The sequence below is a fragment of the Eubalaena glacialis genome, chromosome 5, assembly GCF_028564815.1.
Source record: "Eubalaena glacialis isolate mEubGla1 chromosome 5, mEubGla1.1.hap2.+ XY, whole genome shotgun sequence".
NCBI lineage: Eukaryota > Metazoa > Chordata > Mammalia > Artiodactyla > Balaenidae > Eubalaena > Eubalaena glacialis.
In genome coordinates this window covers 102,725,321-102,740,233 of record NC_083720.1, presented here as the reverse complement: position 1 = coordinate 102,740,233, position 14,913 = coordinate 102,725,321, and the positions used below count along the sequence as shown (strand labels likewise).

Here is a 14,913-nt window from a genome sequence, read left to right as displayed (position 1 = left end):
ACCTTTAGAAACGTGCAATGAAAACAGAGCTTTAGGTAACCAAGTGTTTGCTGCCAGAGGACAATTTAGTGACAATAAGAAACATAACGGTATTGGTTGTTTCCAAGTGTGTTGAAGGTCTTGGGAAAAGAAAATGAGAAGCTCACAGTTTGGGGATTAGCCAGCCATTTGGTGGCAGGTTAGTTACACAGGACTACCCACATCATGAAAGGGGCAAATATTTGACATAGTTTCATGATTTTTAAAAGCTTTTTTCCATAAATTATATTATGCCATATATATACAACTTTTCATATAATTATTATTTTTTAGCGTCCATATAAGAATTAGCGGTTTGTTAAATTTGTTCATTTTTCTATTGGATTTTATTTATTTATTATTGATTTATAAAGCTATATTCTATACAGCAAGTCCTTGTTGAGTATACATTTTGCAAATATTTATTCTCAGGTAGTTGCTTATCTTTTGATTTATGATATATTTTGTCATACAGAGTTTAAAAATTTTGGAAAGGAAATTGTATATGAAACCTTAATAAAGTACACAGAAAAACTGCATCAGTGCATTTAATAGAAAAAAGAAAGCTTGAAAATAAACAGCTAACCATTCAACTAGAGAAAGAATAACAAAATACACCAAAATGATATAGAAGGAAAGAATTAAAACAACAGGAAAATGAATAAAATAGAAATTAAAATATACAAACCCAGTCAGCTTTAATTGTCTAATGAAAGCCAAGAGCTTATTCTGTTTTTTTAAAATTGAAGTATAGTTGATTTCAAGAGCTTCCTCTTTTTTTTTTTTTTTTAATATTTACTTATTTATTTATTTGGCTGCACTGGGCCTTAGTTGTGGCACACGGGATCTTCATTGCAGCACATAGGATCTTTAGTTGCGGCATGCGGGATCTTTAGGTGTGGCATGCGGGATCTTTAATTGTGGCATGTCGATCTAGTTCCTTGACCAGGGATCAAACCCGGGCCCCCTGCACTGGTAGTGCAAAGTCTTAGCCACTGGACCACCAGGGAAGTCCCTCAAGAGCTTATTCTTTTAAAAGATCAATAAAATAGATAACATTTGGCAAGATTTATGGTAGAAAAGAAGGAATACACAAACAATTTTAGAAATCAGAAAAGAGCCATAACAACACATAAAAGAAAACTACATACAAGTTTATAGTAATAATTTGAAAATCTGTGTAAAAATATATGAAGCATTTGCTCAAGTTATGAATTCAGAAGAGATCTGTCAGTGGTTTTATGAGTCCTTGATTTTCCCCAAAAAAAGTCTTCATTTTGCATTCCCATTTGAATATTAGTTTATTTAGTCAGAGTCCAGGCAGGAAATAGATGATGTATTTAAATGGAGTAACTGAAGGAAACTTGAATGGCTGAGTTAATTTACAAAGGTATTCACCAGGTTAAGAGAAATCCAAGTGGGACAATGAAATACCCTGCAGCTAGCAACAGCAGTAAGCTACTGTATTAGTAGCTATTAACCTATGCAAATGAGGTAAGGGGAGGGAGCAACTAATAGGACACAGGGAGACGGCTGTAGGACAGTGTTATCAGACCCTGAGTTTTGGCTTGGTGGAAGAAAATATCGACTGCTAACCTGCAGCACAGTATGGAAGGAGTCTGAAAAAAAATGCCCAGCCTCCTGGCTTCAAATTTCTTACTGGTGCCTCTTATTGGCTGAACCCAACTGGCCAAATGTAAAGGGAGTCCAGTTGAAGTAGTCAACAGAAATCAACCTCTTGGGGCACACAGCACAGAGCACGTTGGGGTAGGATAGAACTCAGGGTAAGACAGAATCTCAGGGGCCAAACAGGGACAGAATATAGCCAGGGACAGAATTCTAGGCTCAAAGTAAAATCTCCTAAGAAGTTTAAAGATATTACTCCATTTTCTTCTAGGAATCACTCTTAGGAATGCAAAGTCTAAGATCAAGCTGATTCCCATTTACAGGTTATTTGCTGACACCCTGAATTATTTTTTAAATTGTGGTAAAATATACATGACATAAAACCATTTTAAGTGTACAGTACAGTGGTATTAAGTACATTCATGTTATTATGACGTTATCATCACTACCATCCATCACCACAACTCTTTTTATCTTACAAAACTGAAACTATGTGCCAGTTAAACAGTAGCTCCCCATCTTCCCTTCCCCCAAGACCCTGGCAATGACCATTCTACTTTCTGTCTCCATGAATTTGACTACCCTAGGCACCTCATATAAGTGGAATTACACAGTATTTGTCTTTTTGTGGCTACTTATTTTGCTTAGAATAATGTCCTCAAGACTTCCATGTTGTAGCATGTTTCAGAATTTCCTTCATTTTAAAGGCTTAATAATATTCCATTGTAGATATATACGACATTCTGTTTATGCATTCATCCATCAGTAGACACTTGTGTTGCTTCTACCTTTGGCAATTGTGAATAATGCTGCTATCAACATGAGTGAGTATACAAATATCTGTTCAAGTTCCTGCTTTCAATTCTTTTGGCTACATAGTATCCAGAAATGGAATTTCTAGATCATATAGTAATTTTCTTTCTAATTTTTTGAGGAGCTGCCATACTGTTTCCACAATGGCTGCACCATTTTACATTCCCACCAGCAGTGTACAGTGTTCCAGTCTCTCCACATCCTCACCAATACTTGTCATTTTCTGTTTTTTTGATAATAGCTATCCTAATGGGTGTGAAGTGATATGCCATTGTGGTTTTGACTTGCATTTCCCTAATGATTAATGATGTTGACACCTTTTTATGTGCTTATTGGTCATTTGTGTACGTTCTTTGGAGAAACATCTTTTCAAGTTCTTTGCCCAATTTGTAATTGGATTATTTGCTTTTGTGTTGTTCAACTGTAGTTTTTTTTGTTTTTTTTTTTAATATTTCAGCTTACTTTTTTTTTTTTTAAACTTTGGGTTTATTTATTTATTTTTATTTATTTATTTATGGCTGTGTTGGGTCTTCGTTTCTGTGCGAGGGCTTTCTCTAGTTGTGGCAAGTGGGGGCCACTCTTCATCGCGGTGCGCGGGCCTCTCACTATTGCGGCCTCTCTTGTTGCGGAGCACAGGCTCCAGACGCGGAGGCTCAGTAATTGTGACTCACGGGCCTAGTTGCTCTGCGGCATGTGGGATCTTCCCAGACCAGGGCTCGAACCCGTGTCCCCTGCATTGGCAGGCAGATTCTCAACCACTGCGCCACCAGGGAAGCCCTCAACTGTAGTTTTTTCCATATTCTGTATATTAACCCCTATCAGATATATAATTTGCAAATATTTCCTCCCATTCTATGGGTTGCCTTTTGACTCTATTGATGGTGTCTTTCAATACACAAAAGTTTTTAATTTTGATGTCATGCAATTTGAATTATTTTTGAACTATCATTTTATTCTCAGAGTTCCGTAATTCTACCACTATCTGCCAAGGTGTGGCTCTTTTTCATTCATCCTACTAAGCAACTGATTGTAAGATGGGCACTTACAATCTTGCACTTATCTCCAACACAGAGAATTTTTGTTGTTGTTGTTATTTCATTGATTATTTTATCCCCCTCATTTTCTGTATAATTTCTTTCTGGAATGTCTATTAGATAAATATTGAGCCTCCTGGAATTATTTGTTCATACTTTCTTTCATATAATTGTTATTTTCCTCATTTTTTTTTTTTTACTGCATTCTGGGTAATTACATCAACTTTAACTTCCAGATCATTAAATTGTCCTTTAAAAGTGCCATTGTCCTTCCATTAGTTAGCTCTTTTAAAAAATGTCATCAAGTTTTTAATTTCTAAGAATTCTTTCTTGCTCTCTGATTGCTCCCTTTTCATACCAGTCTATTATTTTGCGTACATTATTATTTTGTATGTAATTATACATATTAAAATGCCTGTAAGGTAGAAAATTGGAATTTATTTAAAGTTGCCTCAGGGTTTTGAATGTTTTGTTTTGTCTGACATTACTTGTTCTCCTTATTCATCTTAGGCCCTCTCTTTCATGCTCCTGTGTTCCCTCAAACATCTGGGAATACATAGTTATGAATAGAGAACTGGGTAATTAGCAAAGTCATTAGCATGGATTCCCTCTATAGTCGTACAGATCTGATTCCCTAACTGGTTTCTCCTCTGAATAGATGAACTGAGGAAGTTATGTGTAAAAGAGCAGAGTATAGCAATGTACAGACTCCACCTGAGGATGCGGACATGAAGAAGGAAGGCGGTCTGGGGTAAATCCCACCCTCTCCAACCTAATTACCAAAATAAGAAGGACTTGGTAATAAGTGTAACTCTCTCCAGATTTTCTTCTCCTCTCCAACATCTATTCTGGACTTCTAGCACTATCTAGCTACTTCACACTTAGTTTTGATGATCTCTCAAGCCCCTTTACCTGCTCCAGGACTCCTTGCTAGGCACTATTTTTAGACAGCAGTTCTCTCATTTATCCTTGGGTTAAACATTGTAGGTATATGCTGGGGATAGGATACACCTCTGGCTTAGCTATGCAGAATTAACTTCTTTAATCAATTATAGGTTCTCTCTTGCTCTTTGTATTATTGTTACCTCTGACTTTTCTCTAAATCTGCTTTACCTTCCCAACACTGTTCATATTTATTCATTTTGGGCTATGGTTTTCTCTATCTTGTCAATCTCTAACTTATCAGAAATAAGCACAATTTCTGATCCTGTATAGTAGCATCCTTTCATGTCTCCTAGTGCTATTATAGATTTATTCTATTTCATATTTACAAGGAAAATGGATAGACAGATGACGGGTAGGAAGGAAAGGAAGGAGGGAGGAAGGGGGGAGGGTGAGAGGGAGGGAAGGAAGGAAGGAAGCAAGCAAGCAAGCTTGATTATATCCAGGGCTCTACAAGTCCACAGTGTCTACTTCAGCCACAACTTTTTCTTTTTTTAATATACCTAAAAAGCTTCAGAAAAAAATCTTCTTGCCTCTAGTTGTAAAACAATCCAATCCATCCTTCCAATGGAAGACTGAATGATTAAACCAGAAAGTGTCCATTGGATTTAGTGACACATCCCTCATTTGTCACCATGGCAAGAACAATTTCTACTGAATGTGAAGATGGGAGCCAGCTAGCAGTGGGTTGAAAAACGGAAGATGGAGGAAATAAAGATTAAGGATTTTACAATTCATTCAAGAAGGATAACTGTGAAAAAGGAAGAAAAGACAGATATGGAGGGGAGAATGGGAGATACCTCATTGAGCACAGAAGGGACTGTTGGAATTAAAGGTGAGAGGAGCTAATCAATAGAGGTAGTTCGCTAAATACATGAAGCGAAAGGGTAGAGAATGCAAGTGACCATCATCGATCAAGCCTATTAGTTGCAAACAGCAGGGTTTACTGTAGCCAGTCCAAGCATAAAAAGGAATTATTAAAATACAATAGCTCAAAAGATCCCTGGGAAAGTGAAATTTGAAGCCTACACAGCCAGAAACAATACTCTAAGCCATACAAACTATTTCAGCAAATATCCCTCACTGCCACCACTGAAAACATATACTGCAACTCACCATGTTGACCTAGGACATTACACGCCCGAACTTCTGCCACTGCGTCAACTGAAAGTCAAGAGCCTCAACCACCTCATTCAATACAAAATGGATTCTACATGGTGCTTTCTTCCTCATGTCACTCTTTTCCTATACAGCAGTCTCATGTAGGTGTATATGATTGGCAGTGCCTAAGTCACACAAAGATACACTAGCAGCAAGGAAAACTGAGAAGATGAATTTCTGCCTCTACCTTAGGGAGGTAGGACTCAGAGTTGGGAAAATTCCCAAAACATTATAATGATAATGGGTGTTCAAATGCCAGATTCAGTATATTCAGATAGGCACCATGCATGGTAGACACCATTAACACAGGTGGGAAGGAAGAGAGGATGGGCAGAAATTAAGGTGGTTTTATAAGTTTCATGGTAGAAAACTGAAGAGGGTTCCAGCCTGATGGACTCTTTTTGTTGATTTGGAGAGATGAAGTCATCCACTAAGAGCCTGAAGAGAGGAAAGAAAGTTTGAAAAACAAGCTGGGGGGGGGGGGCGGGGGAGGGAATCAAGGAAGAGCAATAGGCAATTCGCAAAAGAAATGCAAATGGCCAGGAAAAATTTAAAAGATGGTCAACCTCACTAATAATCAGAGAAATTAAAATTAAAACCACGAGTTTTTTTTCACATATGATTTGACAAAAAATAAAAGGGTTGACAATATCAAGTGCTGGTGACTGTCTGAGAGAAAAGGTGTCTCATACATGCTGGTGGGAGAGTAAATGACTACTCCGGAGGACACTTTGACCATGTTTATTATGACCCATCAATTCTACTTTTTGATACATTTACAACTGCACACAAAGAGGATGTACAAAAGATGCTCATTTCACTGTTGTTTGGGATATTGCAATAAGGAAAATGAACTTCCAAAGGACCAACCTAAGTAAACAATGGATTCAATGTAGCAACTTATAAAGAATAGGAAGATCTATATAGAGTGACATTAAACGGCCTCCAAGATTTAATGTCGATTTTTTTTGTTACAGAGATATATAAATATTACCTTTTGTGTAGAAAATATAAATGGAGAATAATATATATATTTACATATAATGAAAATATTTATGTAGTATAATACTGAAGCCCATGTGCCCTGGAGCCCACGCTCCGCAACAGGAGAAGCCACGGCAATGAGAAGCCCCCATCCACCACAACTAGAGAAAGCCCGTGTGCAGCAACGAAGACCCAACGCAGCCATAAATAAATAAATAAATAAATAAATAAAATTTATTAAAAATATATATATTTTTGAAGACTACTCAGATGTATGCAAGAAGAAAGATACTGGGGTAAACTTCAGCCCTTGTTGCTGCAGCTTGACTCAGAACCACACAAATACCATCTCCTACCTCTGCCACCTAGTCTAGATTGCTCTCACCCTCAACTAACACCTCTACTGGTCTTGGTAGCATATCAAGTGGTGTGAGCCAGACCCATTCCTAAGGGCTCTGAACCCCTGGTCACCATGCCCTTTTCAAGTCTGGGTTGCTGCCCTTGTACATTTACCACCACAACTGAGAAAGAGATTACCAAGAGGCATCCAAGTGAGTCACCAGAATTCCAAACACATTCTTTCATGACTGATTTTATAAGTCCTAACTTTTCCTGACAGTAAAGCTCAATTATGCTTGCCGAGATGGTGGCTCTCTTCTTGCCTCCTGATTCCTAGACAAGGAGCCTGAAGATTCCAGGCAAGAGTTATAACTTCTAATTCAACTGACTCTCACCAAGTCACTCGATGGCATGTTCCCCCATTTAGTAACAGGACAATTAACCCGCAGAGCCCCCAGTGAGGAAAGAAAGTCCAAACTCTTTGGGTTAGGTGCTTTAACCTCTTAGTTCCCAGAAAAAGGGAACAAAGCTCAGTGCAAAGATCTTGGATGCTAAGTATATGCTGTATCATGGTGGATGGCACCCATTCTCTGAAACTATCATCTCCAAATTGGCACTTCATTTATGCTTTTAGCAACCCATTCCAATGGTCTATCTGCTGGCAGCTCTGAATGTTTCTGAATATATTATGAAAAGTGAACCACATGCTCAGGTCCTTACTCCCACAGCTCCTCTGTTGTAGCCTAGGTCCCTAGTCTGACACAGTGGTAAATGGGACCCTGTGCCTGTGGATGAAATAGTCATTCCGTAAGACCCCATCTATAGATGCTATGCAATTCCCATCAAGATTTTAATGACTTTTTTTTTACAGAAGTAGAAAAAAAATCCTAAAATTTATGTGGAACCACAAAAGACCCCAGACAGTCAAAGTAATCTTGGAAAAGAACAACAAACTGGGAGGCATCACAATTCCTGATTTCAAGCTATATTAGGAAGTTATAGTAATCAAAACAATATGGTAATGGCATAAAACAGACACATAGGCCAATGGAACATAATTGAGAGCCCAGAAATAAACCCATGCATATGGTCAACTAACATTTGACAAGGGAACCAAGAATATTCAATTGAGAAAAGACAGTCTTTTCCATAAGCGGTGCTAGGAAAATTTGATAGTAACATATAAAATAATGAAACTAGACCCATATCTTACATGACTCACAAAAATTAACTTGAAATGGATTAAAGACTTAAATGTAAAACCTGAAACCGTATAACTCATAAAAGAAAACAGGAAAAAAGCTCATTGAAGGGTCTAGGCAATGATTTTTTGGATTTGACACCAAAAGCATAAGCAACAAAATCAAAAGTAAATAAGTGGGACTACATCAAACTAAAAAGTATCTGCACAGCAAAATGATCAACAAAATGAAAAGGCCACCTATGGAATGGAAATCATATATCTGATAAGGAGTTAAAATCCAAAATATAAAAAAAAGAAAAACTCATACAACTCAATAGCAGAAAAATAAACAATCTAATTTAAAAATGGACAAAGAACCTGAATAGACATATTGTCCCAAGAAGATATTCAAATGGCCAACAGGTACATGACAAGGTGCTCAACATCACTAATCAGTAGGGTGAAAATCAAAATCACAGTGAGATACTACCACAGCCTGTTAGAATGGCTATCATCAAAAAGACAAGAGATAACAAATGCTAGTGAGGATATGTAGAAAAGGAAATGCTTGCAGCCACTATGGAAAATAATATGAAGTTCCTCAAAAAATTACAAATAGAACTACCATACAAGCCAGCAATTCCACTTCTGGGAATACATCCATAGGAAACAGGAGCACTATGTTGAAGAGATATCTGCACCCCCATGTTCATTATAGCATTATTTACAACTGCCAAGACATGGAAACAACAACGTAAGAGTCCATCAACAGATCAATGGATAAAGAAAAGTGGTGTACCATTCAGCCATACGGAATACTATTCAGCCATGAAAAAGAAGGAAATTCTGCCATCAACAACGACATGGATGGACCTTGAGGACATTATGCTAAGTGAAATAAGTCAGACTAAGAAAGACAAATACTGTATCTCACTTATATGTGGAATCTAAAAACAAACAAACAAACACACAAAAAAACAAACTCAAAGAGATCAGATATGTGGTTACCAGATGAAGGGATTGGATGCCCGTGGTCAAAAGGTAAAAAACTTCCAGGTATAAATTAGGACTGGAGATGTAATGCACAATCTGACGACTACGGCTACCACTGCTGGGTGGTAGAGCTGAACGTTGCCAAGAGAGTAAATCCTAAAAGTTCTCATCACAAGGAAAACACCATTTTTTCTTTTTTTCTTTTTTTTCTTTTTTTCTCTTTCATCTACATGAGATGACAGATGTTAACTTATTGTAGTAATCATTTTGCAAAATATGTAAGTTAAGTCATTATGCTCTATACCTTAAACTTAGGCAGTGCAATATGTCAATGAGATCTCAATAAAACCAAGAGAAAAAAATATTCCATTAGGTGGCAAAGCAGTGTTATGACTATAGCCAGAAGAGGCAAACCCATTACTACCAAATGTGTCTGTTCCTATCACACTGAATTGCTGACCCTTCCAAAGTTGAAGGGGCCCAGTGCTTTTAGTTGCCACCAAGTGGCTAGTTGGTTTCCTTGAGAAATGGTGCTATATCGGAGGCATTCGACTTGCTTGCTGACAGTTGAATGCCTGTCATCCAAGCTGGACATTCTGAGGTAGCGGTAGCTACATCAGCCTTGGCAAGTGGGAGCCCACCCTATTGGGCCCATGTGTAGCCTCCATCTTCCTCCCTGTGCCCATCATGCCAGCACTAAGGTGGCCAATGAAAGAGGCTGGCTGACAGCAACTGGCTTAACTAATGCCAAATTTAAAAGTAAATATCTTTACCTTTCGCCTAAACATAGTCACCATTTCCCATTTTGCAGACCTTTAAAATTCTGATTGATGAAACACAAAGTATTAATTTCTCACTCCTAATCAACGTTAATGCTTTTAGTTTCTAATTCACATGAAAAAAAAAAAACTCTGCCTTTAAAAAAATTGAAACCCTTCTTAAGGATATCAAGCTTAAGCTTGGCAATTTTCCACAAGTGCTACAAAGATGATTATAGCCTATTGGGATATTTATTGTCTATATTTCATTCTTGTTTATTTAGATATTCAAAACCTTAGATGCAAACATTGTTTGGCACCACTACTATTTCCCCTTCATTGCAATGACTTCCATGAAAGGCATAAAACGGAACCTTCATGATTTTAAACATGTTATCTGTATAAAATATTAAAAAGCTTGTTTTTGAAATCAGAAGATATGTTGGAAATACCACCTGGTTTTTTTTAACAGTTAATTCCAGAAAGATCAAATTATCTGTCCAAGGTCACACAACTTGTTCTTAGCAGAGATAGGACTAAAATTAGATGATTCTAGTTCCTTAAAATTATGTTCCTATCTAGAACATGAATGTGTTTTGGAGGATAAGCACTTTTCAGACCTTGGAATCCACACTGAAGTAAAATCTCACTTTGAACACGATCATTGGAGTCCAAAAATTTCAGTCCCCTAAACGGCTGAATCACGTTGTTGCGGATAAGGAGTTTGGGGATTGGCTGCAGGATACAAATCCTTCTCAGACTCAGGTGTGGTGTGACGCCAAACAGAGGCCCTTGTTCTTTCTGGCCTAAATAGAGAGGGGCAATTGGCGGCTCTGTGGCATGGCTCCAGGACAGGAGAATCCAAGTCAGTGCCCATTTAGTCGGCCTGGTCTGGGAATACGCCAGGGCTCTAGGAACCACCGTCCACCTCCTGCTTCTCAGGACACATAGTCCATAATTTTCCCCGCTCAACTTGGTTCTCCTCGAAGAGGACAAGAACTCCATCCCTCCGCGGCCCCCCGCCCCCTACCAGCTTCCCACCCATCCCCACACCTTTAAGAAGCAGGTCGGAGGATGGCTGCAGAGAGGAAGACAGTAGCCAATCCCAATTACGTCCCGTTTTTCTGTGTTGCAGGCTTTTTTTTTTTTAACTATCAACAATAGTTGTGAACAATCAACTCGATAAAAATGAATCAGCTCATGCCTGCAATGCCAGGGAGCTGTAACGTGTACCCGTAATTAAAGGGCTTTCTGAGTCAACTAGCTTGGGGTGGAAGTTCATGGAACCAAATGCCCAGTATATACTAGATACACCTGGAAGGATACTGTCTTCCGTTCTTTAGTACAAACTGGCAAAGAGAAACAGAGTCAGACCTGAATTGCAGCCCCCGGAAGGGTCTCAGCGGGCCTCGGAATCCAGCCCCGTTCCTCAAAGGAGCAGGACTTTGGAAGCGGCACGGGCCAGGAGGGGGGCGACGGAGGCCGCCATACAGACATTCCAGGCCCCGCAGCGAGTGTACGTGCGCGCGCGTGCGCGCGTGCGTGGGTCCGTGCCGGGTTACGGACGCCAGGGGCCCGAATTCTGTACGGACCCAGGCCCCGCCGTACAGCAGTCGGGAAACTGCGGGGCCTGCCGTTCCCGCGGTCCACCGCCAGGGGGCGAACACCCCACGACGCGGGGGCTCGGGAGGGACCGAGGAACGCGAAGCTGTGGCCCCCCTGCGGGGCTACCGCCCTTACCTCCAGGTAGTACATGTCTAGTGTAGTGATCTGCGAGTCCAGGAAATCTTCATAGGTGTTGAACTGCGTGACTATATTGTCCACGGTGGTCGACCCCTCTTGCTGATCCATTGCGGTTGCCTTGGTCGGAGCGTCCCCAGCGACGGAGGCGGGGGGGGGGGGGGCGGGCAGGGTCAGAAGGTTCCACCCACTTCGTCCCTTCCAATCAGTTGGGAACCGGTGCGGAGCTTTGGACGTTAATCCCACCCCCGTGTCCTGCTAGCGTTTCAGGCTTCCTTCTAACTCCTAGGAACGCCGTCTCAAATTACCCACTCCAAGTTCAGGTCTGACACCGTCAACTGACTCGGACTTCGGCGAAGCATGCAGCCACGGGAGAGATGCAAATTGCAATCCAAAATTTAAAAGAATATGTAGACAAAATACTATAGATCAGAGCTTCTAATCTTGTTCTAAAACGATGCTGTGAAGGACAAAAATATAAGGGTTAGTTCTCAAGTAACTGAAGATCCATTTTTGCAGGGAGAGTATCTCAAAACAAGTTTCTGGAAATGGTCTTGTGAACAAATCCGATAACAAAATACATTAATGATTGTGTTATTTCAAAAATTTTGGATACAAGGAAGAATTTGTGAATTTCCCAAAGGAAAGAAACTCAACGAAATATCTTTGAAGACCTCTTTTGGCCCCAAGTGCTTGTTTTTAATTTTTTTTTTTTCTTTTTACTTTTTAAGTTTCAGTAAGCACACAAGGAAAGACCTTGGCTTGTTGAAGCTGCCTTTTTCAAAGGGTACAATATCTGTGGAAACTTAGACAGTAAAGGTTTTTACTAAAGACTTTTCCTTTAGAACAGTTTTGCATTTTTAAAACATGGATTTAAAGTAATCCAACCTGGCAGCTGGCAAAACTTTTCAGAATCCATTTCTGGATTTTAACGTTCTATAAATCGTCCTTAGGAATTAACACATAGTACAACACTTGAGCCTGAGGTAGTTGCTCTGTAGGTACTTACTGAATTGATTTTGAAGATTTTCACAGAAGTGCAAAAACATTTTTTAATGAAAACATCTGGTAAGATACTTCACCTTGAGTTAGCTTTCTTAATTTAAAAAGTCATCTCAAAATTAGGATGTCATGAATGTACAAATTTTAAGTGATGTAAACAATAATCTCTAGGATATTACTGACTTGTCTTTTAATTAATATATTCTGAAATGTTTTAAAAGGCACTTTGGACATTACTTTTAAATGCAATGTAATCATTTAATTTAGGAGAACAGAAAGAAAGGAGAGAGAAACCCTGGACACATAATAACAACAACAACATTAATAATAATAATACCATTTATTGAGTGCACCCTGCATACCAGGCACTGTCCTAAGTGCCAACAATGAATTACATCTTTAACTAGTATTTATGCTAAAATTAACAACCACCAACACTTTGATATCATCTAATCTAAAAAGATTATCATGTCTAAAAAGACTTGAAAATTCAAACAGCCCAAGGATGAGAAGAAATCCATGTGACTTAAGACATTCTAATTGATAAGAGACACAGGTCTCAGTATTCTCAATTATCCAGAGAGTTCTATAAATGCCTCCTGAAAGAGGCATTATTCTGGATGAACTGAGCATAAGGAAAGGCTTAGAAAAGTTCTAGCCACTTACTAGGTACAGAAAATATATATTTGTTTCAGTATGATAATATTTATTAAAACTTTACCATGTGCCAGCCCTGTTCTAAATACATACTTTACATGCATTATCTTGTTTAATCATGACCTCAAATCCACCAGAAAAGTAGCACTAACGTTATCCATAATATAGAGACAGAATGAATCTTAGTGGATTGGCCAAAGTCTTAAAGATAAAAATAGCCACATAACTAATTACTCCTGATTTCCCAGAAAGAGAAAGCAGAGGTGAATAGAGGTTTGAAAGGCCACATGGAATTAACTATGAAAGTTGGTTTTTTGTGTTTATTAGAAAAATAAGTCCAATTGTGAGAGGGAATACGGGTCAGTGCAAATAAAGGAGCAAAAGGTGATGGCATATTCCGAGACGTGGAGGCAAGGAAGATTGTGTAGGGAAGAGCTGCACATCGATCCGACAGTTGTGAGGGATCCAGTAAGGAGAGCAGAGGAAAGGAAGCTGACTAAGGAGGAAAACTGGTAGGGAGGTTTTGAGTGCTTGGATGAATCGCTTGCAGAGATAGTAATCGTGCAAGAAGAGAGGGTAAAATGAAAATGACTGTGAGTGATGATCACGTACCACTGAACAAAACGTGTCTTACTCTTAAAGCCTCCAGAGTGCTTATATTTATTATATTAGCTTTGAAGTCCTCCTCCATCACAATCTCATCGCTTTCGAGAAACTGTAAAGCATCTAGGGAATCTTTGGGTTCATTAAACTATGGCAGTTTGATTACAAGGACCTATATGTTAGTAAAATGTGAGGTTATCGTTTGCCTGTATATCGTTCTATTATCTATTATCCATGGTGACTATGCATTTTCAATGGAAACCTCATTAAATCAACAGCTCTTTGGTGAAGTAATCTCTGAAACATCTAAATTTAAACAATCATGAAAGTATTTTCAGTCAATGAATCTAGTAATGTGTTCCAACTCAAAACACTGAGGATGATTTTCAACAAATTAGTTTCTCTATGAATAGTGAAAAAAAAAATGAAAATGTGTAAACATAGGCTTGGTTCCCACAGAAAGGCTTGCATGATAGTAGGCCTAATTCAATTGTATTTTGCTTAACTTTCAATTTAAGTTCAAAAGCAGTTTCAAACCTGTGCCTGAGAAATCGCGTGAAAGAAATTGCATGACATAGCACAGAGAGATCAGCTTGGTGCTTTGTGACCACCTAGAGCGGTGGGATAGGGAGGGTGGGAGGGAGGGAGATGCAAGAGGAAAGAGATATGGGGACATATGTATATGGATAACTGATTCACTTTGTTATAAAGCAGAAACTGACACACCATTGTAAAGCAATTATACTCTAATAAAGATGTTTAAGAAAAAAAATTGCGTGAAAGAAATTAACAAGCTTCAGCAGGTCTCTATTTCCTATTGCAAAGTCTTTGTTATGATCGGGAAATACTTTATTTTGGATAACATGAATTCTTACTTAAAGTTGAGGATTTTTAAAGATTGAAGTCTGAATTTAGCACCCAATCCCAGATATTCCATTTTTTTGCAAGAGGACCAGCAAGGATTATGTATATTCACAACAAAACTCCAAAAGATAAGAGAAAAGAAACACGTGCTATGTAAGAGTAACAAAATATATACCGTATTTAGCTTAGTTTACTG

At 38.7% G+C, this 14,913-nt stretch overlaps 1 protein-coding gene across 2 annotated transcripts in view; it reads right to left on the bottom strand.

Annotated features, from left to right (window-relative positions):
- CFAP299 (cilia and flagella associated protein 299) overlaps positions 1-11,702 on the bottom strand; it is a 628,891-nt gene extending 617,189 nt beyond the window's left edge. For both annotated transcript variants that reach the window (XM_061191521.1, XM_061191522.1), the window contains exon 1: positions 11,592-11,702. In XM_061191521.1, coding sequence (XP_061047504.1) covers positions 11,592-11,702 — 111 coding nt within the window. The remainder of the gene's footprint in view (positions 1-11,591) is intronic.
- Between the last annotated feature and the right edge of the window lie 3,211 nt (positions 11,703-14,913).